General features: G+C 40.2%; 2 protein-coding genes and 1 long non-coding RNA gene across 6 annotated transcripts in view; 2 read left to right on the forward strand and 1 right to left on the reverse strand.

Moving 5' to 3' along the window:
* Window positions 1-21363, reverse strand: part of LOC121690476 — a 25120-nt gene extending 3757 nt beyond the window's left edge. The window contains exons 1-3 of the long non-coding RNA XR_006025079.1: window positions 21353-21363; window positions 17119-17126; window positions 3278-3283 (exon numbers count right to left, since the gene is read on the reverse strand). This is a non-coding gene — a long non-coding RNA (uncharacterized LOC121690476). The remainder of the gene's footprint in view (window positions 1-3277; window positions 3284-17118; window positions 17127-21352) is intronic.
* Window positions 5599-14761, forward strand: si:ch211-196f2.6 (immunoglobulin domain-containing protein). The gene is made up of 5 exons (XM_042071062.1): window positions 5599-5863; window positions 10891-11241; window positions 13016-13148; window positions 13248-13296; window positions 13978-14761. The coding sequence occupies exons 1-5, from the start codon at window positions 5794-5796 to the stop codon at window positions 14107-14109; spliced, it is 735 nt and encodes a 244-aa protein (XP_041926996.1). The 5' UTR covers window positions 5599-5793; the 3' UTR covers window positions 14110-14761.
* On the forward strand, window positions 14965-18810 carry nat16l (N-acetyltransferase 16, like). 4 transcript variants are annotated; one of them, XM_042071061.1, is made up of 4 exons: window positions 14965-15399; window positions 15844-15942; window positions 16272-16496; window positions 18161-18810. In XM_042071061.1, the coding sequence occupies exons 1-4, from the start codon at window positions 15397-15399 to the stop codon at window positions 18731-18733; spliced, it is 900 nt and encodes a 299-aa protein (XP_041926995.1). In that variant the 5' UTR covers window positions 14965-15396; the 3' UTR covers window positions 18734-18810. The 4 variants fall into 4 exon arrangements, with proteins under 4 accessions (XP_041926995.1, XP_041926994.1, XP_041926993.1 ...); XM_042071060.1 differs by having other exon boundaries at window positions 14966-15303; window positions 15732-15942; XM_042071059.1 differs by having other exon boundaries at window positions 14967-15399; window positions 15747-15942.
* Window positions 21364-22531: the final 1168 nt, after the last annotated feature.

The raw sequence follows: 22531 nt of genomic DNA on the forward strand, positions 1-22531 counted from the left end.
AAAGCAACAGCTGAAAAGCAGCTGTCCTTGCAGCCACCATTGAAACTGACATATGGACACATATTGTTATTGATGGAGGCCTCAAGATTGATCAACATTAAACAGAGAGATATATTAGGACATCTTATGCCTCTGGCTATACATTGATTTTTAGCGGTCAAACATAAAAACATAATGCACAAGTTATCCGTATACTGTAGTTGAAAGTATCCAGCTATCAGCTATATTTTACACTATTTAGTGTGCTATAATTTATGTTAAAAAAGTAAACATTTTAAGAATATCTGAATTGGATCTTGACAGTCTGCCACTGTTTTCTCTGAAAATTCTGTATAAACAGATAGTTGTTAGCTGGATAATTGGCTGTTTATTGTTGATATATATTGGCACTAAATCACTTTTCCATCAAAAAAAAAAAAAAAAACATGATACATCCACCTCTTACAACCCAGATCTTTAGTGAAGAGGGAGGTTTGTAACTGGAAATATATTTTTCACTATTCATCTGCCTTCACTGGTTGTGCTCTGAGGCATCAAAAGCATGGTTTCTGTATTCATTTTGTATGTTGTGATAAAAGAATGGCTTGGAAGTGTTTGCTAAAACCCTTGTGGCAGATAAAGAGTTTTCCTGATAGTTTTAAATGTGTATAGCTAACTAGATCCTTCCATGTATAAATAACTGAATAGAGGTTCTTAAAATGGTGGAAAAAAACATAACAAACTAACAAGCTAGTTTCGTAGTAATACAAAAACTTTGTGTGTGTAACCAAATTGTGTATTGTGCTGCGCCACCCAATAATAAATGAGATCAACCCCATTCCATCCCCCCCAAAAGACAAGAAACTATCTCGAAGAACAAAGGAGGTTGTTTTTTATTTTGGGGGTTATAATTCCTTTGGCCATGATAGTGAGTCTTCTGTTTTATTTCCTAGGTGTGCATATGAATCTTTTTTTCTTATCTGCGGTGGTTTGTCCATAATATGGTGAATGGTAAACATACTGCATTTTTATAGCACTTTTCCACTCCTCTGAGTACTCAAAGCGCTAGCTAGCTAGGCTATCTCTTTCTAAGTTCTACATGCCTTACACCAAATACAACAAAAGCAGCTCCATGATGCTGCAAATGCTGTGTGCAATTCAGTCCAAACCTCAATGTGAGGAAGGGTATGGTGGTTGAAGAGATCACAAGGCAAAACAAGGTAAATGTGAGGAAGGGTATGGTGGTTGAAGAGATCACATGGCAAAACAAGGTAAATGTGCTTGCTGCACTACATGGTCAATGCATTCTAAATAGATTTCCTGCAAACAGCAGCACGGCATTCCACTTGGATGCCAGTCCCACGTAAGGGCTTTTAATGGATCCCTTCTAATCCACTGAACAGAGATACTAAAAGCCTGTTGTCACAGCAGTACATGGTTTAAATGTGGGCTGCACAGGAAACCAAATAGCTTTGATGGCTAGCATCAGGCCTGTATTGTGTAGTGTACGCTGCACTGGCAGAAGCTGATACGGTGATGGGAATTTGGTGCCGGAAAGACCCATCCGACAGCTGCCAATTACAGGAAGTACTTTTAATCTCACGGATAGCACTGGAGAAGATTTTCGTTAGGTAGGAGGTAAAGGGGCATGAAGTATGGCAGGTGGGTGAGGGAGCTTTATTTAGGGATTCATTCACAGTTGACAAGCAGATCAGGTGTCAGATAGATAGTCATATGACATAAATGGCACCCTCCTGTTGCTTTTGCTAAAACAAAATTGGAATTTAAGAAGTCAATGTGAGGAGATGACCTCCCGGAGTGGGATGGGTAAAGCTTTGGAGCTATTCTCAGTAAATACGAGTCTTCTATGTGTTTTGATTGGGGTTAAGGGGCAACAGTTGTTAATATCCTGGCAAGCAATCACACTCATTAAGACTGAATATACTAATTGCTTCCTAAAAGAGAGTGACTAGACATTGTTCTCAGACACTGGACACATTTAGAGACACAGCTGAGGCCTTATGCTGGGAATGAATGGCTGGGTTAACTAGAATTCATTTAGAATATGAGAGACTTCAGAAATGACCCCACAGCTGCACAACACTGCTATGTCTGCTCCATTTCAATGGCTGATCTTTTGTATGGGCTTTGCCTAAAGTCTGTTTTGGAAAGAAGAAAGGTTAGGGTGACTTCTCGGTTCAAAGTAAAGTAGACACATGATGCCAGTCACGGTCGCACCATTCAGGGCTACTATTACAAGTCACTCCTAGAATCCTTTTACAACGCCGAGTCAAGTTACTGCCTCTTGTATTTCACTGTTGTTGGTATTTTGTTGTACCTGTAAAATCCTTGAGATGGAACTAAACTTGTGCTCAACCTTCGCTCAGCTTTTTCACAGCATATTTTATGTCCCTTCAGGAGTGTGATAGCACCCCCCAACTGAATTTTCTTTCAATGAAACAGGAGTCTGTTCTCCTTACCGTACCTAGTGCATCTGCCTTGCACATAATCAACTGATGCCATTCACTATTCAAGGTTGTGTAATGCCAATGGACTAGACAATGTCCTAGTGGAATTTTCCCAACCTCCTCCCCTCTGACTTGAGAGCAGGGGGGGATGGGTGAACAAGTGATGGGTAGAGCAGTAATTGGGAGGTCGGGACCGCAGGGGGAGGGGCGTGGGATGGATTTAGGGAAGAGGGCGCACGGCTAAAGCTGGCATAGAATCGCCAGCTGGCTCTGTACTAGCCCAAGGCTTTCATGCCAAGCACATGCCAATGCATCGGACAGAAAGAGCAGTGAAATGATGGTGGGGGGGGGGGGGGGTGTGTGTTACATAACTCAACCTTTGCGGGTTTTTTTCCCACTTCAGAGAATGAACATAGGTCTTGCATGCACATGCGCTTGCACATGCACACAAGCACACACACACACACACATAGACCAAGTCTCCAAGATTGCGTCACCACAGATTGTGATTCATGTTGTGTGCCACGGCATACATAGCGCAAGTGCATCAGCATGTAAAAATCTTTTAAGAGGTCACGAACGCGAACACATTTGCTGCATCACCATGTCACAAATACGATTACAATTTAATGAATCTCCTAGTGCACAAGGATCCTCACTTTGTGTGTTTGATATGGGTGCTATTTGAAGGGCTACACTCTAAAAAAAGATGTGTTAAAATGACATTTCTGTGTGTGCTCAGGGACAACACATTTTGTGTCAATTTCAACACCGCAATTATGTGGAGGTGTTCTTGCAATACTTTGTCGCAATTCAACGTTATCATTTACTGTATTCTACCAGATGGAAACAGACAAGAGGTTTATGAGAATTTGACAAAAATATTGTGTAGTCTTACAATACAATAGTCAAAAGTCTCACAATAGTCTTACAAAAACATGTTGGTAAAAATATGGCATACCATGAGACACGAGATCCAGTCACAGAGAAGTACAATCAAGATGCAGAGTTTAATTTGGCTGTATACAGGAGAGAGGCACACACAAAGCACAATGCAGTCCAGAATATGCGTCTCTGACTTGACAAATAATTATCCAGGGTTTAAATACACAACAACAAAGGATAGATAACCATACAGAAACAGTGGCAGAGTCAGGAGACACAAAGGCTACCCTAATCAATGACGCCAATGGCATTTGACGCAAAACAAACGACAAGAAGTGATATCAACCCTGGTGCCTTACATTATCAATGGTTGGGACGGATATCATACAGGGTCATGAGGTAGGAGTATGTTTTTAATGTCAAAGTGACCTACTATGAGAAATGCAGAACACAAAGAATATTGAACCTATTCCACTTTCTCTCTGTCCCCCGTTTTCAGCCTTTATGGCTGGAACATTCATCAAATAATGCCACTGTACATGATAATGCAAGGGAGATTTAAGATGATGAGAGCAGAAGAAAATAAATATGCAGTGCGTGTGTGTGTATGCGTGTGTGTGCGTGTGGGCAGGCACGTGCACATATATATATACACAGGCTGACATGTTCAGTGAGTCAGTACTTTTCTGTTCCTCTTTAAAGAACATGAATTGAAGGGGAAGGATGAGTTTAGTCATGAACACAAGGGGCATCATTAAGAGTACTCATCCTCAAAGGTATATATATATATATATATATATATATATATATATATATATATATATATATATATATGTGTGTGTGTGTGTGTGTGAAGATACAGCATTTGACAACAGAAAAGAAAAACAAAGAAAAAATATATCCACAATGAGTCAGTATATATATGTGTGTGTGTGTGACAGAGAGAGAGAGAATGTGTGCATTCATCTTTAAGGATTTGAAGGGGGGAGGATGAGTTGGATCATCAACTGAAAGGACATGCACAGAGGCACAGAAGCAGGGGGGGCAGGAAGGACAAACCCGGGGGGGGGGGTTGTAAAGGGAGAGGGAGGGCAAGGGGTGAAAGGCTTATGACAAGGCAGTAGGTATAAGCCCATGTCATTAGCCAGAGCAGAAGTGAGAAGGTTTTTCAAATGTCCTTGGTATTCTGCCCTGGAACCCTAGACAGGGATGTGTGGTATGTCAGAGTCACAGGGCATACGAAAGACATCAGGCACAGGAGTTCCGTTGTGAATGGTTCCATATAGTGATTTGCTGTTGGTTGCTGTCAACTTGTGGAAGCTATTTACTGATCTATACTTACAACCACACTGGCAGGCCTTGTGGAAACCGCTGGTCTAACTGCAGCAGTTTATAACGATTCTAAAAAGGCTTTCCAGAAGAATTAAAGGGGAAAGATTTCAAACTGGGCTGAGACCTAATATTACTCTTTTCCTGTGAAGTTTGAATTTTATGTAACCGGATTCGGGTATGCAACAAACACAAGAGCTAAAGCAACCTACATTTAGAAGGCAAACGAGGACAGTACGACCTCATAGTTATGCACATGTGCACAAGCCCTTTTTAAATGACTCTGGGGTTTGGTTGCCGGACATCTGCAGGTGTTGCCCTGTCAGTTAGAGATCAAGCAATGTGGGACAATCCTGACAACCACGAGCTTCTCTGAAGCAGTGAACCTATCTATAAATATCCAATGTTTATTCAACCTGCTCTGACACATCTTGAGATTCAAAATGTCTCAGTACTGCCCTCTGCTGTACAAATGCTAAGCTTCATCCTGTTTTAAAAGTGATAGCTTTTGCTTTTGATTCAGTGAGTTGTTTTCTTTATGTAAATGCTTAAAGAATTTTTTTTTAGTTTTTAAAATAGACTAGTATAACCCATAAGCAAGCAAGAGAAAGAGAGGGAGAGAGAGAGACAGAGGGAGAGAGAGAGAGTGTGTGTGTGAGAGAGAGTGTGTGTATGTGTGTTTATGTGTGTGTCTGTTTGTGGTAACACGTAAAGAGAAAGAGAGGTGGAATGGAAAAAAGTAGTCTACTGTAGCCTACATCTGTCTGTATGGTTCACTTCCTTTCAGCGGAGACAGCGATCAGAGTAGAACAAGTCGTAAGAACTGAAACTAAGGCAAAGCAACATCTGTCTGTATGGTTCACTTCCTTTCCGCGGAGACAGCAATCAGAGTAGAACAAGTCGTAAGAACTGAAACTAAGGCAAAGCAACATCTGTCTGTATGGTTCACTTCCTTTCCGCGGAGACAGCGATCAGAGTAGAACAAGTCGTAAGAACTGAAACTAAGGCAAAGCAACAGAAAGCTCTATTAATGGAGTAGGCCACCGGAATCCAACAAGTCTATAAAAGAAGAAAAGGTGGACAGTAAACCAGAGCAGTAGAGGAGAAGCAGAGAGAAGACAAACACATCAAAATGGCTTATAGATTGACACCCAGACACTCGTTCTTCTGTGCCCTGATGTGTCTCGTCTTCCCACACACAGGTATGATATGCCACTGATCCAGTCCTTAGACAGCACAAGCCAGCTCAAACCTAAGAATGTAGACAGTATTGCTCTTGTCATAGAACAACATGGAGAAGGGTTTGACATGTTTGCTATTGTATTGCTTTTGCAATAATTAATGATTTAATGATTAATGATGACAACATTATCAGTAGAATGGCCTGCTTGCATAAAGATCTGATATTTATAACATTGCATTACAAATGGACATAACTAGGTCATTTTTGGATATCACTGTTGTAAATTATGGTCCTTAACCATTCATAATCAATACATTAAATAAGAGGGATCTTGATAGCTATAGAACATGTTTTGCAGTAGAACTGTTCATCATTCCGAGGTGCAAAATTGCAAGCTACACAATTTTTTATCAATGTGCTGCCTAACCCTTTGACGACAACCTTTAGGGACTAAAAAATGATTTTATCTTGGTTTGTAAAGTTGAATGCCATTACGTTATTTTAGTATTTCACTTAATAGTTTTGATGTAAACAGTTCAACACTCCTTGAGCACATTGAGAAATGTGCCTATAGTTGATTCTGGCCCCACAATTTTAGAAGAGATCCCGCACACTGTCCATTCCGCATGCAAATATTTATTAGAATATAACACAACATTTCGGTCTTAGACCTTTTATCACTTAAATAATGAAATTTACCTGATGAAGGTCTGAGACCGAAACGTTGTGTTATATTCTAATAAATATTTGCATGCGGAATGGACAGTGTGTGGGATCTCTTCTAAGCCACTGATCGACGACCTATGGTCATCTCCGACGCACCTATCCCCAAAAAAGAGGTGTGCAAAAGCTTTGCCACTTTGAACTGGGCCCCACAATTTTGCAATGAAAGCACTACACCCCTGCTTACACTTATAAATAAAAAATATGAACTGTGGTAACCATCATTATATTTGATAATGATGTCTGTTGCACAAACTATGGTAGCTGGCCAATATTTATGAGATTTATATATTACATAACACCATGTTTTACCAAGAATTAATAGAATATGTTGATGAGTCATTCTGCCAGCTAAAACACCAGCCCAGCCCAGAATGCATTTTCCTCTTAAATTGAGCTGATTGTAGCATAAATAACATACACACATCATGAATACAAATTAATACTGTGAAATAGAATGAGATATTTATTATTTAAGTATGCTCATGCATAAGAAATGATATGTGTTGAGTGGCCACCAGACTTCAGATCTTCTGATTATATTCTGGTATAAGAAAAATGGCAGCCTGTCAAGTAATGAAATATGGTCAGCAATCTAGGGTGATGTCAATAGGAAACCTGTCCAGGAAATGTAGAATCTTTAATGATGCTCCCTGCACACTTCCTGGATCTTGAGAAGTACAAGTCCTGGAGAGGGAGCTGAGGAGGTCCCAGCGTTTTTTTCTGCTAACATTACTACTTGCTGTTGCTGTTCCTCTCTTGTTTCATGGCACTTCTGAATCCCATTGTCATAATTATGTGCACAGGACAGATTCAATGGCAGCAGTGTAGAACTGGATCAGCAGATCAACAGCACACATAGGCAGGGGTTGCTGTATTTGCTCTGTTCACTGACACAAAGCAGGGTGCAATCAAGCATAAATAGGTTGAATAATGAGTGGATGGGGCAGTGAAGTCATTCTTTATCAGGCAATCACGCTGATTTGACCACCTTAATACATTCCCATAGAGCTCATTTATAGTTGTGCGCTGAAGGAAACTCACCTTGTGAACAGAGGTTTATACCAGACGGAGGTTCTTCTGCAACACATACAATACCATAACCCACCATAAAATAATTTAGAGCAGGGGTTCTCAAAGTTTTGATTGGTGAGGGCCAATTCAGGAACCCAACATTGAACTGAGGGCCGCCAAAGGGGCCGGGGGAGAAAAAGAAAAAAAAAAACCTGGAAAAAAAATCCCATTTGTAATCATTTTAATGACATGCAAAAAAGAAAAATCGCAATGCACACACAATCCCTGGGGTTCTCTACCCTCAACAGACAAATTTGGGATATAACAGTTCTGGTTGCAGTCCATTTCAAGTACAAACTTATTTAGAACAAACAGTCTCAGTGTGCCTTGCTTCTTATCAGCATAGGCCTTATTCAGGGCCAATTCCAGCTACCAAAGCACCACAGGAAAACCTGACGGCCACGAAACACCACTAAACGGAGATTCATTATTTTCAAAGCACACAGTACAGTTGTACAGTTTTAACAGTTTTACAGATGTTATCAGATGTTATCGCGGGCCGCCAGAAATGTTTCCGCGGACCGCCATTGGCCCCCGGTCCGCACTTTGAGAACCTATGATTTAGAGGTTATATTTGAAAAGTGTGTTACTTTGAAGGAAGTTACTTACACATACACACATATGTCTGCACGTGGACTTACTTCAGTAAGTATATATTTTGATCCCGTGAGGGACATTTGGTCTCTGCATTTATCCCAAAACGTGAATTAGTAAAACACACTCAGCACACAGTGAATACACAGTGAGGTGAAGCACACACTAATCCCGACGCAGTGAGCTGCCTGCTACAGCGGCGCTCGGGGAGCAGTGAGGGGTTAGGTGCCGGCAACCCTCAAGTTACAAGTCCGGTTACAAGTCCGAAGCGCTAATCAGTAGGCTGCCCTGGCAGCATGTGCGGACACACATTAGAATTGCTTGTGTCACCAAATGAATAAAATAATTTTGCCAAGTTCTTAAATTAGCTTTAGGTCACATATGATGATGGCAGTCATATTGCCATTGCCCCCATATTAGAAGCCAGATTATTCAAAGATAGGCTAAACACCTGTGATGAAGTAGTCTAATTACAATTACAAAACATGCCAAATGAAAAATGATGAATAAAATGCATGCTATGACAAATTAAAGCACATGTGTAAGGGATAATGGACGACACAGAGTTCTGGTATCAGAAAGATAATGCACGTTCAAAGTCTAATGCGGCCATGATGCAAAACGAAATGTATGTCGGGAGGGAAACAAATTGGACATTATTTTCACAAAAAGTTTAGATATCTGCAGCCATTTTATTTGATTGGTCATTTTCAACGCCATTGTAAAATTACATAAAAATTACTGTGCCAAACTGTGTTACTGCAAATGTGTGTTGTTTGGCAACAGAAGAACTATTGCTTGGTGGAAAACGATTGTTTTCTATAACTTAACTTAATTTTTGTTGTTGTGTTTAATTTATGAAATCTTGCTAGGTAGTAAACATTTTTTTAAATGTAGTAAGCCCCAAGAGGCCATGGTTTACAATGATTTTAGAACAGGCAAGTTGATGCTAAACATGTTGAATTTCATTATTTATAAGTGATCAAACACTCTTCTGTGGACACATTGTTTTACGGCGAAGTCATAAGGTGTCACAAATTTGACATAAAAATGACCATATGAAATTCAGGAGGATAACTGTATTAAATACATTGTCATATTAATCCTTTATTTACTATTAAATATGTGCTAATTGATAGTAGTTACTTACAACTTCTGGATATATTTTTTTCCATTTGTGAAGAAATTAAGCGTAAAGATGAAGTCAGTGATTCTAGTAGGCCCAGGGATGGATTACTGCACGGGCCTACCGGGCCCAGGCCCAGGGGCCCAAGGGGTCAGGGGCCTTGAAGCCCAAGCCTTTGCATGGAATCATTGCCTCAATATCAACAAATCAGGATGTAGGCTATGAATCTGATTGAATTTAGTATTGGCCGTCCCTAAATTGCACCAGAATACAGGAAATCACATCAAACAAATTAAAATAATTCTGATTTTTTAGACCCCCAAACCCCCCCTCCCACATATACGACAATTAGTGGGGGGCCCTTAATACATCTGGGCCCTGGGGCCCGAAAGTTCATAATCCGCCCATGAGTAGGCCTACATGTTTTGTCAAATTCATGGTCCTTTATCTCAGTTGTGGTTAATATAGTATAGTACAAATATAGTGGAATATTGTGTTAGACTTGTAGGGGGGGAAGTAGGAACATTTTTATCTGACTTTAATTTTGTTGCATTTAGTTTCATTTAGTTGCATTAGACCTTGACAGAAGGGTTTGGGTGGGCCATCATTTGATCAACAGCGGAATAACAACCACAAAGCCTTTTGCACGAACTTGGCTCAGAGCGTAGCAAGGTCGACAACATTTTATGCCAATCCGTGCAAAATAAAATGACATGCATTCTGGTGAAAACTGCATACACGTTGAATACATTAAAACCTTCCATTTTGCCCTTTTAAACAAAATAGGGTTGTTCAAGTTCCTTATTTATTACATGGTCTCTGGTTTATTTATTTGAAATATGTTATTTTAGGTAGAATACTTGATAAGTTAAGCCTATAAAAAAAAGTCACAACCTAAGGCCATTAGCCTACCTCATGTAATTACTTTAAAGCCTACTACTAGTGATGGACAGAACTCATAATACAGAAACAACAAAACTAAAAGTCAATAAAGTAACATTCATGATGGTATACATGTAAGTCACAGAAAATACATATTATATATTGAAATCAATACAAAGGGGTCTAGGCATCCTATAAAGGCTGGTCCCTTTTAGTTTTGTTCATCTCAGTCTAAAATATCAGATCAACAGACAAATAATTGGTACATATAATTATCTTCATATTAAATCTGAAAAAAAAAAATATGTTTAAGTGAAATGTGAACAAAATATTTCTCTTCCTTTACAAACCATGTGCCAACCAAAAAAGTGTCAGGAAGTGGTATTTTAAGTGTAACAGGCTTGTAAGTAGGTCAGGGCAATGCATGTGGTCAGCACATCAACAACAGGTGTCAGGATATTCTCTATTGCTAACCGACAGAATTTGACATTTCATTTTCACAGAAAATCACTTCATCAACTGATCCAATTGTTAATGAGAGCCAAAAAGTCATCATTAACTCTCATTAACAGTTGGAATTATGGAGATCCCCTCAACACCAATCAGTGCATGTGCCTAAGCCATTTTTAATCCACTTTTTTCGACAGGAATATCAAACAAGGGGATATTCATTGCTCTTACAAAAGAAGAAACAGCCATGGTCCTGAGCTGTGTCCTATCTGGGAATATGAAAGTGGTTCAGACAAGCTGGGAGAAGGGCATCAGCCCTAACAGAACAAATGTAGGGACTTTTCACCCTGAACATGGCTCCCATATCCCTGACCAGTACAAAGACCAGGTGGAGCTCTTAGATGACAAATCCACCCCCAACAAGACCACCTTGAGGCTGAAGAACGGGGTGATGAATGAGACCAATATCTTCTGCTGTGTGTTCAACACCTTCCCCTCAGGGACACTGGACAGCTGCATAGACATCAGCAAAAACAACGACACCCAAGGTACAAAACAACTCCTTCTTCCCACCTGGTGGTGGCTGTTTAGTTCATGGGACGGCATGAATTCATTTCAATTCAGTTTTATTTATTGTTATTGTTAGTGTCAATAGAGATTTTCTGAAGGTGCGATGCAAAGCCCGGAGCCTGAAATGCACCAAGCAAAGCACCAAGACAACGATGCCAAAGAAAAGCTCCCGTTAACAAGGGGAAAGCTTTAGGGGACTCGAGCTCGTAAGGGCCAACCCCACTGGCTTGGGATCAGCTGGGTGGAGAGTAGAGAGTGGTTAGACTATCAAAGCATTGTGACACTACACATTGTGACACATTTGGGTGTATTAGATAATATCTTCTCAAACCTCTATTCCTGGAAGCCTAACTCAACTCTGGCCCAGTCTTCACTGGTTAAGTGTCTCTAATCAGACCATCATGTTTGTTTCTTTTCTATAACTAGGTATCCTGTTGACTGAAGAATAAAACATTAAGTTAAAACAATAATATAAAAATACATATGTAATTATCGAGGAATACTTTGAGAGTCCTATCTATTTTGAAAAGGAGTCCTTAGTGCAGCTATGTGAGCTTAGTAGTGCCATACAACTGATGCACATCAGGACAGCAGTGTCGAAAGTTGTGACATGGCCACTTTCAAACCTACACCTTTTTCCCCCTACCTTGGTTATTTGGCAGCTTAGCCAAACTAGAGCTAAAAGGGGAAATGAAGGGAAACGGAAAACAAATGGGACTCATCACAGGAGAGTTTCATTCACTGCTTATGTCTTAAGAATAAGATGCTCCCCCCCCCCCTCGTCAAATCAATACTTGATGGTAATTTGCTAGTACCTAAGTTGGCTGTTTAATGTGCTACTGCTCTTTAAGTGTTATAGAAACACATACAGTATAATGGGCAAAGTGTCTGAAACGCAGACACATCATGGGCAGAGTGTCTGAAACACAGACACATCATGGGCAGAGTGTCTGAAACACAGACATATCATGGGCAGAGTGTCTGAAACACAGACACACAGTATAATGGGCAGAGTGTCTGAAACACAGACACACAGTATAATGGGCAGAGTGTCTGAAACACAGACATATCATGGGCAGAGTGTCTGAAACACAGACACACAGTATAATGGGCAGAGTGTCTGAAACACAGACACACAGTATAATGGGCAGAGTGTCTGAAACACAGACATATCATGGGAAAAGTTGTGTCTACAATACGCTACAATATGATACAACTTTATTTGTCAATTTGTGCTGAAATTCTTTTTGCATCCCTGGGCTGCTCATTTAAGTATAGGAGGACAGCATACAAAGTACAGAAACAATACATACATACATGTAGGACATAAAGCATCAACAGACAAACATGAGACATAGCCACAAAAGATAGTATCAATCATGACAGAAGACAAAGCATACATATATTACAAAGAGGCTATCAATACATCCAAACTTTCAACATTGCATCCATGGATAAATATTGCACTAGATTTTAATGTTGCTGGTTTAACAAAAGGATTGATTGATGTATAAAAGAGTCTGAGTCTGTTGCGGTTGAAAGAAAGAAAGCGCCAGTTTAAGGGCAGTAGCTGATATTCTCTGTGTAGAACATGTGAGGTGTCTGTGGTAGCGGTAGCTCTAGAATGCTGTCTCTATGCAGCTGTGTTGTTTTGACCTGGAACATGAGGACCCCTTTCATCAGTTCTCAACGAATTGGGTACCTCCTTAGTGCTGTCATCCCATCTCTCTCTCTCTCTCTCTTTCTCCATAGCACTGACACAAGAGAAATCTACAGGGGATGACCAAAGGCTTGTGAGACATTGGGCATTACTGGTTGGAGGCAGCTTTCTTGCTCTCCTCATTTTGAGCATGTTCATATTCTTTTGCTGGAGGAAAAACAGAAGGTATTACTGTCACACACACACGCACACACACACACACACGCACACACACACAAACAAAAATATTTAATAGGATAATAGAATATACGCTTCTTTTTCCAGGGCAAACTCATTTCAGATACAGAGTGCAGAGCCACGGTCAGAATCAGAGGTAAGAGTCAGATGAGGTACACCTCAAACACTGAGAGAACACGTCTACATTGTGTAAAAATATCCTTATCGTGTTCTTTGGTCTATTGGTTACCTTGGCAGCTGGAAACCACACCGAGGCTCAAGCATCTCATTTCCTGTTTTGTTTCTTTTGTGACGGCAACATGTGGTTAAGTCTAGATAGTCAAGCCTTTTATTCAACGGCTAAATTAAGATGACACCTCGAAAAGTAATCTCATAATTTTCCATGAAGCAAGACAGCAAGAATGAGTGTGATACAGATCTTAAGCTCGCAAGAGAACATTGATTCCGCATTGAAGGCACTTTCACAACCTTCACTCACCTGTCGTCAGTGAGAATTGCATACTACTTAGTATAACAATATAGACAGTCTTAAACAAATGTGTTGAAAACAACACACCTTGCGTTGTTTTTATCACATTTCTGTGTCCAGTTTGTGCCGTTTCCTTTTTTTATGTTACACAATATGTGTTGAAAATAACACAACTTGCATTGAAAACAACACAACTTGCTCTGTTTTTTTTTTTTTTAACACATCTTTGTGTCCAGATAGGGACAACACATTTGTTAAGAGTGTAATTAATCTCATCTGGGGTGGGATTGAAATTATAATTCTGTTTTACTTTACTGAGTGAATTCTCTCTTCACACCATTCCTGCAGGCACATTCTGAGAGCTTTGCCCAGCCAAACCCCTCTCAAGGATTTGACCCATCTAAACTGTACGCCAAAATTAAACAGGACCTGTACTATGGTCGGCTGTGGAAGTCCTACCAAGGGAGACCACAAACCTAGAGCCCAGGATCCCTCCCAAGGAAGATTTGAAGACCATTCTCCTCCACAGACAAAGGAGGAACCTATAAAGAAACATTACAAAATATACTTCTGTGAATGTGAAAACAGTACAAAGATTTTCAATGACTTAGTTGCACACTAGGAATGCACATGCAAACCACATCCACGTACATGTATGCACAATGTAAATAAATCAATGCAAAATGTAAATGTGACATAGGTCTATTTACATTACTCTGTATAATTATGCTATGAGATGAACATCGCACAATTGCTTTATGTAGACTGTATCCAGTCATTTTTAAATAATGTAGACAAAATGAAGATTGCTTTGAATATAATTAAATCGTGTTATCGTTCAACTTTGATAGTGGCAATGACCAGCTACATACTGGTGAATAATATAACACATATTACACTTTTTACAGGTAGTTTAGGTGCTATTTAGGCCTATTCCTATTTTATGAGATGTGTTCAATGGACTCAGTCCAGATGTTTTTTTTTTTTACATAGGTCACTCTGTTGCTTCTGGATTCCATTTTTACTTGCATATGTATCACTTATGGCTCACTTCAACTATGCATTATGTGTAGCCTACAGTCTAATAGTGGACCTATATACAATAATAAAAAAAAAAGCTTTTGATTTTTAAGTGTGGTGTACCGCACAACTTTGTTTTTGGATTTTGGTGGTGTTGTGTCTGAAGAAAAAAATGATGCAGAAGGCAATTGTTTGGCAATTGTTCTTCGTGTTTCTCATAACTTTTGCTTTCAGTATACAAAGCACAGTTAGGCTACTCCCCATTAAGAGCATTTAACTCCACACACGGGCGGGTTTCCGATTTCTACGCAAGGTGGCGATACAGTACTGTAGTCCATGAAAATGGGCTACAGAAACTTGGATTTGCTTTGTACACGCAGTATTGAAAGGCAAACTATCAAGTGATGAAAAATGTGCATGGATGCTTCCAAGTCATCAAGGACTGGAATGTTTGGCCTAGGCTATACAATGCAAGGGTTTTCTGTTGTCTTATGTGTAGGCTACATCAGGCCCTATAGATAACGTTAATGCCTTCTTTCAATCATTCACATAAGAAATATAGGCTGCATTTCGCACGCCAACCCAAATCCAAAGTTAGTTATGCCAATGCAGCTCCCTGTGATCCCCTTGCTGATGGAACTTCGTCCGGAGCAGGTCAGTCATATGTTTTCTACCACGTCATGAGGAAGGAAGTGACCAGCAGGCGGACTTTCGTGGCACCTTTTGATTCTGACTGTTCTTGTTTGAATGGTAAGTAGGCTATAATGAATGAATTCTGAATCAGTTCTTGTTTGAATGGTAAGGAAACTGAAGAACGAAAAACCTTTCATACCAAATCTTAAAATCTAAATTGGCTAAGGATTGAACTCGACTTCATTCACTCTCTTTTGCCAAGATTGTCTGATTTCTTTCTTTTTGTTTACACGGGCCTATATGTTCCATCACTTCTATTTTTCTATTCTTGCAACTAAGTTACTTTTCTCTAAATGTTTCAGCTATGCTGCCTGATTTGTTAACACTTTCCATCACAGCAAAGGCATTTTTTCTCCAAGTCTTTTTTTGTCTCGGTTATCGTTAACTAGTCTACCTGATCACAGAGAAAACATGGAGCCGGGTTATGTGGGTGAAAATGACGGTCTGACGTTTTGGCTGGCAAGACCCGAAGATTATGATGATGTCATGTCCATATCACAGGACATATACAGGGGAAATGACTACCTACCCCACCGATATCATGAGTGGATGGACGAACCTGACCGAGTGGTCATACTGGCCAGGAGAGCAGGCAAACTGGTGAGAGATTGACCTTGGGTTTGCTCTACTGTTAGGTAATGTGAGGCTATAGGAAAAATTATTAAAGGTTTTCCCTTAGAAGTATAAGAGCCTCAAGAAACATGTTAGGCCTCCTCAGTACTGCCACTTTGTAGGAAACTTTTCAGAGAGGTTCCTCTAGGAAAGTAAAGTTCTTCAAGGGACCTCTGAAAGGGGTTTAGGTTTTAATTGCATTTATTTCATTAATATTATTATTTAATATAATATACTCTTTGTATGTATAATCTTTTTTTAAATACCAATAGTAGTAACCATGTGCATCTATAACATGTGTATACCCTCATAAACAGGTGGCATTAGAGTCTGGGATAGTGGTGGATGATGGTCAGACAGTGGTGGTGGAGGGCTTACGGGTCTGTCCCAGCGAGAGAGGCCATGGAGTGGCAGGGGTCATCCAGGCATTTGCTGATAGCTACATGAAGAAGCTCTACCCCAGCATCAAGGTGAAGCACTTGACCCGAGGAGACGATCCAGGACCGGAGAAACTGTCCAAGTTTCGACTGTTGGCCAGGAGGGTGAGTACCATCATCATGTTATGGTTATGGTTATGGGATTTGACAGACGCCTTTGTTTGTGTTTCATCTGAGCAAGAAGATGTTAATGTTATATGAGGGTGTGTAACAAATGTGACTAGATAGAGTTGAAAAACTATATGAAGCCTCTTAGACGAGTGCAAACATTCATCACAGTTTGTAATGTTATTTGTTTTTAAAAGGTATTATTTTCTTTTCCTCACTTTTGTAATATTATGTTTTGTGTTAAAAGGTGTTATTTTCCTTTTTCTCACTTTTGCATTGCACTGATTTTCACCTATCAGAGGGGCCTCTCCGGTGTGAAAGGAGGGGTGAACGCCTCCTTCTGGAGAGTGGTCAGCTGACTGCTACTTTACAACATCCACATTGGACAAAATGTTCAGCTGTTCATTTACCCATACATTGGACAAAATGTTCAACTGTTCATTTACCCACACATTGAAAAAAAAATTCTGTTGTTCATTTACCCATACATTGGACAAAATGTTCAATTGTTAATTTACCCATACATTGGACAAAATGTTCAACTGTTCATTTACCCATACATTGAAAAAAATGTTCTGTTGTTTATTTACCCATACATTGGACAAAATGTTCAGCCTACGTCTTGTACTGATGTCCATTCGTTTTATTTTATTTTCATTGATGAACATTATGAAAACTACATTATAAACAAACATAGTTTTACACCAACAATATCACACAAAGGATACATACTCTGTAAAACCATATACAAATCTTGTCACAAGCGACAATGAATACCAGACTATGTGTGCATGAATGCAACAGTGTTGTCAATGTTCAAAAAATAAGATCCTTAACATAATTTTGAATTATTCAACCACATAAAAGTTAATTTAAATTCTATTACTTTCACTTATGTTCCCTTTTAAAAAGTAGAGTCTTATTACATAGTTCAATACAAAGATACACAGTATAGGATACAGTATAGGCCACCCACCATTATCTAAACTTTATGACACTGTCACTGACAGTTTTTTTTTTAATTATATGTGTGCCATCTTCATGTTTATTTAATAGACACACATGTTATTTGTACCATATAGCTACTCTATGTTGCTGTGGCTTGAATGAATGGAAATTAATTTTATTAGAGACAATATGCAAAGAATGCAAAGAAGATCAGAAATTCACTGTATATAAAGTTTGCATACAGTCCCATTACAGCAGGAAAGCCTCTATTTTAATTAACTTGAAAGTTTAGATTAAACTGGGAAAACTAGAAAGCCAACAAAGGCCATTATATACCACACACCTATTCCCATTGTGACAAGCACTTCAAAGACCTTGTAATTATGTTGTCCCCCTTCCCTTCCTACTCCTTTATGTTCCTACGGCGTGCACTTGTTCACACTTTTCCTCTCACTCCTGACACTTTTCTACCCTCCATTCTGTGTAATTGGCTCTCACACTATTCTCCCTCCTTCCCTCCATCCCTCCATCCTCTTCTCCATGTTCCTCTTCTCCATGTTCTTCTTCTCCATGTTCCTCTTCTCCATGTTCCTCTTCTCCATGTTCTTCTCGCAGTGTTATTACCTTATTCTTTGTGTCTGATTGATGTTCTGTCATTCCACCCCCCACCCCCCTCCCCCCTCCTAATTCGTATTTCCTGGTGTTCCTCTCAGGCTATTCTGTCTTTATCTGGAGAGACAGAGAGTTTTGATGGCTTTATCTCGGCGCTGAAGGCGAAGCTGATGTCAAATGAAGGAGCGGGCGGGTCGGGCGGCACACACCTGGCCCTGGAGACGGAGCAGCAACTCCGGACCATCCTGCTGGAACCAGACATCGTCTCCAGGCTACAGCTGCCTGGTGGTGCAATCATCCAGGACTGGCAGCCCCTGCAGCCAATAGAAAGCAACCTAGCGGTGCTGAGGAGGCGGAACCTCGCGTGGTTTGTGGGCGGGCCACCTGAGAAGCCGGCGTTTGTGAGTTTCTACACGCCGCCGTACCCTGTGACATTCAACGGGGGGGCGCTGCGACTCAACATCGACCTGTACGGCACGGACCAGGGCCTGGCGTGCGGGGCGCTGCTGGCCAACCTGGAGAAGGTCAGGGCGGAGCTGAGGGGCACAGTGGCGATGCACGTGTACATGCACGGCTCGTTGTATGAGAGCCTCAGGACGTTCTGCCAGACTGAGACAGGGGTGCAGGAGTGCTGGGAGAAGTGGGAGCAGCTGTTTCTGGAAAGAGATTTGTAATGAGAGGGGGGGGGGGGGGGGGGATTGAGTGTGTGTGTGTGTGTGTGCACATGTATGTGAGCGCATGCGTGTGTGTGTGCGTGCATGTGACTGAGTGTGTGTGTGTGTGTGTGTGTGTGTGCGTGCGGGTGTGCGTGCATGTGACTGAGTGTGCATGTGACTGTGTGTGTGTGTGCCTGTGTGTGTGTGTGTGTGTGTGTGTGTGTGTGTGTTTGTGTCTGTGTGTATTTGGATTTGCATGTGCATATGCCTTCAAGAGTGATGAAAGGGGAGATCAAAAAAGAGCGTATGACTATTGATAAAAAGAAAGTAAATACAATTTAAGAATAAACACCTCCCTTTTTTCCAAATTAGTGGGGTGGAGGGATTTGCAAACAACTGATGTTGATGCAACAAAATACTGTTAAATACTGTAGTAGCCTTTACTAATTAAGTTTCTGGTAAACTTGATTCGCAATACGATAAAATCAGATCATATGCATTATTCTTTATAAACCAAAGAATTTTATATTCATTTTTATGTTTGAATGAGATATCCATACATAATAAAAAATAAATAAAGCCAGTCTATTGAAGATTTTAACGTCACAGTTGGCGGAAATGTCTTTAAATGAGGACTTGGGAGTGTATGTGATGTTAAAATGTAATTGGTACCTCATGCATAGCAATGACTTGAGAGCAGATGACCCTCACTATTGGGCAACGCTGCTGTGTACTCCGAAATCAAAATGATTACAATGGAAATAAAGATTCCATGCGTATGAAATGCTGTCTTATGTTTGTGTTGTGATGGTTCAGATTAGATAGGAGCAGAGATGGAATAGGTTAGGGAAGGTTAATGTTGTGAAATGGAGATGGTGAGACTGCTACCTGTTTTCCACAGCGCTGTACTTTAATTGGCTTTCTAAAAGGAAACATCACAGAGGGGCTACTGACTAAATGGAAAAGGGACGATGAGATCAGTCACTGCAGAATCTGGCCATTGGTACAAACAAAAATGGTCCTCAAGTGCATATTCTCCCCTAGGCCACTCACATATTTTTCAAATGAACCTGCTGTTTTTTTATATTCTGACAGCCATTATCCTATCTGTTCTGTTTATTTCAACATCTATCTTATCCTTCTTAACCCCCTCACACACACACACACACACACACACACACTCTCTTTGCTCATCATTACTCCCACTTAGGGAGATCTCAGAATGTCAGATGTCTGCTCCCATCTGATGTCCTTAACATGGACATCATGTTAACATGACATACAATATATACAGCTCTGGAAAATTTAAGAGACCACTGCAGTTTTCTAAAGTCATCCTACAGTTTCTGAGTGACATTCAAATGAGCTGACGGTCATATTCAAATTTGCAGTGGTCTCATAATTTTGAATATGACCGTCAACTCATTCGAATGTCACTCAACAACCAGGACATGACATCAAAAAATGTGCAGTAGTGGTCTCCTAATAATTTCCAGAGCTGTATATACCATTCCCTTAATGACACTACATAAAGACACCGCAGCATGGGCCAAGCATGATAACTGATAGTAATGCCAAGTCTGTATTTGAAAATACTGCTTAAACCATATACTCATTGTCTGTCACCCTGAGTCTATGGGTGATTAGGGTGTGTGAGAAGTGAGCAAAACTTAATAATGGTCATACTCATATGGACAATATGATCACAAATTTAGGTCACATCCTGTCTTCAAGGGCACCAGGGCACATAGTTTTACACAGCCATGAACCTTAGTCTTGAGACAATAATTTTCAGTTTCTTTGGACAGTTTCCTTCCCAATACGAGCTTGGCAGTCTTCTACCGGCATGAGTTTCAAGGGGTTCAGCAAAGTCCATTTAAAAAAAAACAAAAAAACATGTTGACTTGGCCATTAGTCTATGAGTTCTCAGTCTCAAATGTCTCAAGTCTGGTGCTGAGGAAAAGTTGTGGCTGTCTGAAGGGGGATCTTCACACATTCAGTATGTGCTAGTGGGAGTCAGTGTCAGTCTTCAATGGTGATTCTAGGGCTGCTTCACACCTAAGGACTGTTGAGTGCTGTAGAGCTCTCCCTCTCCGCAACACAACGCATAAGGCCCTCTGACCGCAGACACCTGCTGTAGTCTTGGCACTGTGTTTTACTGTGGACTGAACCCGTTGAACTTGCCTATTGGAACCATCCCAACCCCTTCAGTGTACCATTGCCTAGTATGTCAGCCTTCCAGAATGCATGGGGATATTATTCTGTCCGATATGCTAGATTAGGTGTCCAATATAAGGCAATAACAAATATACAATATTTAATATATCAGTTTTTGATTTACCTCATACAAATTCACAGGATCCTTGAGGAATATCAAAACCTGCCTCTACTGACAGTTTATATCTCACCCTAAATGAGAGGCTAATGAGTGAGCAAATCACCCTCTGCCTCGGCTCGTTCTCACAAATTAATCTTTTGTCAGATTGATTGATGGCTTAATTATCGATTAAACCATTTCTTGCGTTGTCGTGCCTGGTGCTGTGCAGAAGTGAAATTCTCATCCATCACCCTGTAGCTCCCCCATTTGGTGATGAAACAGAATTGCTATGAAAGCGTCCTCTCGACACACACACACACAATGTCAAACATTCTCCTGTGACCAAATATATTTACATTACACTGTGCTGTTATTTAACCACAGAACTCTACCAGTCATTTTCATAAATTGTTAACTCATGCTGATTAAGACTAGATACGTAGAGGCATCTGACCTCAGTACAGGAGCAATAAAACATGTCGAGTTGGGTTAATATATAATTTATATGTCCTGTAATTGTACATCTCGGTCTCTGCCCATGTCAGAGCCGACAGGATTTTTCACAAGGCACTGGGTAGACACCTGGTGTCCAAATCCACTGGACAGTGTTGTGCAAAAATAATAGTAGTATAGTAGTGAACATTTCAGTGTTTTGGCTACTGTTTTTCAGAATGGTTTTATGAATGCTTCTCACACATCGTATACATTAAATGACGGCGAAATTGATGATGATGCGAATAAGGAGAATAATGTTGAGTATTTTAAATTATAAAGCACTTTGCATTGCAAAAGAAAAGTCTCACTTCAATTATTTTCTGAATGTTTTTTTTAATTTTATTAATCCTATTTTTGTTGGTAATGGCTTCCGCTTAAATTAATTACCACGCTGCACCAGTTCTGAGCTTGCACTGAGCTTATTAAACTTGCAGAGGAGAGAGCTCCAAAGATTGTAGTGATTATAGTGCATCAAAGGGGAAAAAAACATTGAAGTGATCAGTTTGCTTCATGAAATACATTTCCTCATGTTGTTATCATCTTAATTCAGCAAACGCTTGCAATTACATTACTGATAAAACATTTAGAAAATGCAATATTTTCAAAGTGTAAGACATGACAGCTAAAGAAAACCAGCAGAAAATATCAAAGGAAAATATCGTCTCTGCACTAAAATACAAAACACGTTTCAAATCCACAATCTGTCCGTTAAATGAGGAAAATACTCCTGGCAAAAAAAACATTCATGCTGTGATGGAATGTCTCAGTTTTATGAATGAATCCTTATGATGTGTGTGTGTGTGTGTGTGTGTGTGTGTGCTGGGAGAACAATGAAGGATATTTTTATCAAGCAGCCACTAGTTGGCAGTATAGAGCCATTTCTATTGGTCAAGACAGTAATGAAATGCAGTGCTATGACTCATAGACATAATAGCTTCTAAGAGGTATATACACAGCAGGGAAAAGGGGGGGGGGGGGGGGGCGCAGAAAAGTACAATGGCAAG

Source organism: Alosa sapidissima, chromosome 18 (genome assembly GCF_018492685.1).
Source record: "Alosa sapidissima isolate fAloSap1 chromosome 18, fAloSap1.pri, whole genome shotgun sequence".
NCBI classification, from domain to species: domain Eukaryota; kingdom Metazoa; phylum Chordata; class Actinopteri; order Clupeiformes; family Clupeidae; genus Alosa; species Alosa sapidissima.

Excerpts from the sequence above, each read along its gene's own strand:
- si:ch211-196f2.6 (XM_042071062.1), top strand. The coding sequence starts at position 5,794 with ATGGCTTATAGATTGACACCCAGACACTCGTTCTTCTGTGCCCTGATG. Across the intron at positions 5,864-10,890 it reads TCTCGTCTTCCCACACACAG|GAATATCAAACAAGGGGATA; the intron begins GTATGATATGCC and ends TTTTTTCGACAG. Across the intron at positions 13,149-13,247 it reads TGCTGGAGGAAAAACAGAAG|GGCAAACTCATTTCAGATAC; the intron begins GTATTACTGTCA and ends TTCTTTTTCCAG.
- nat16l (XM_042071060.1), top strand. The coding sequence starts at position 15,754 with ATGGAGCCGGGTTATGTGGGTGAAAATGACGGTCTGACGTTTTGGCTG. Across the intron at positions 15,943-16,271 it reads CCAGGAGAGCAGGCAAACTG|GTGGCATTAGAGTCTGGGAT; the intron begins GTGAGAGATTGA and ends CCTCATAAACAG. Across the intron at positions 16,497-18,160 it reads TTCGACTGTTGGCCAGGAGG|GCTATTCTGTCTTTATCTGG; the intron begins GTGAGTACCATC and ends TGTTCCTCTCAG.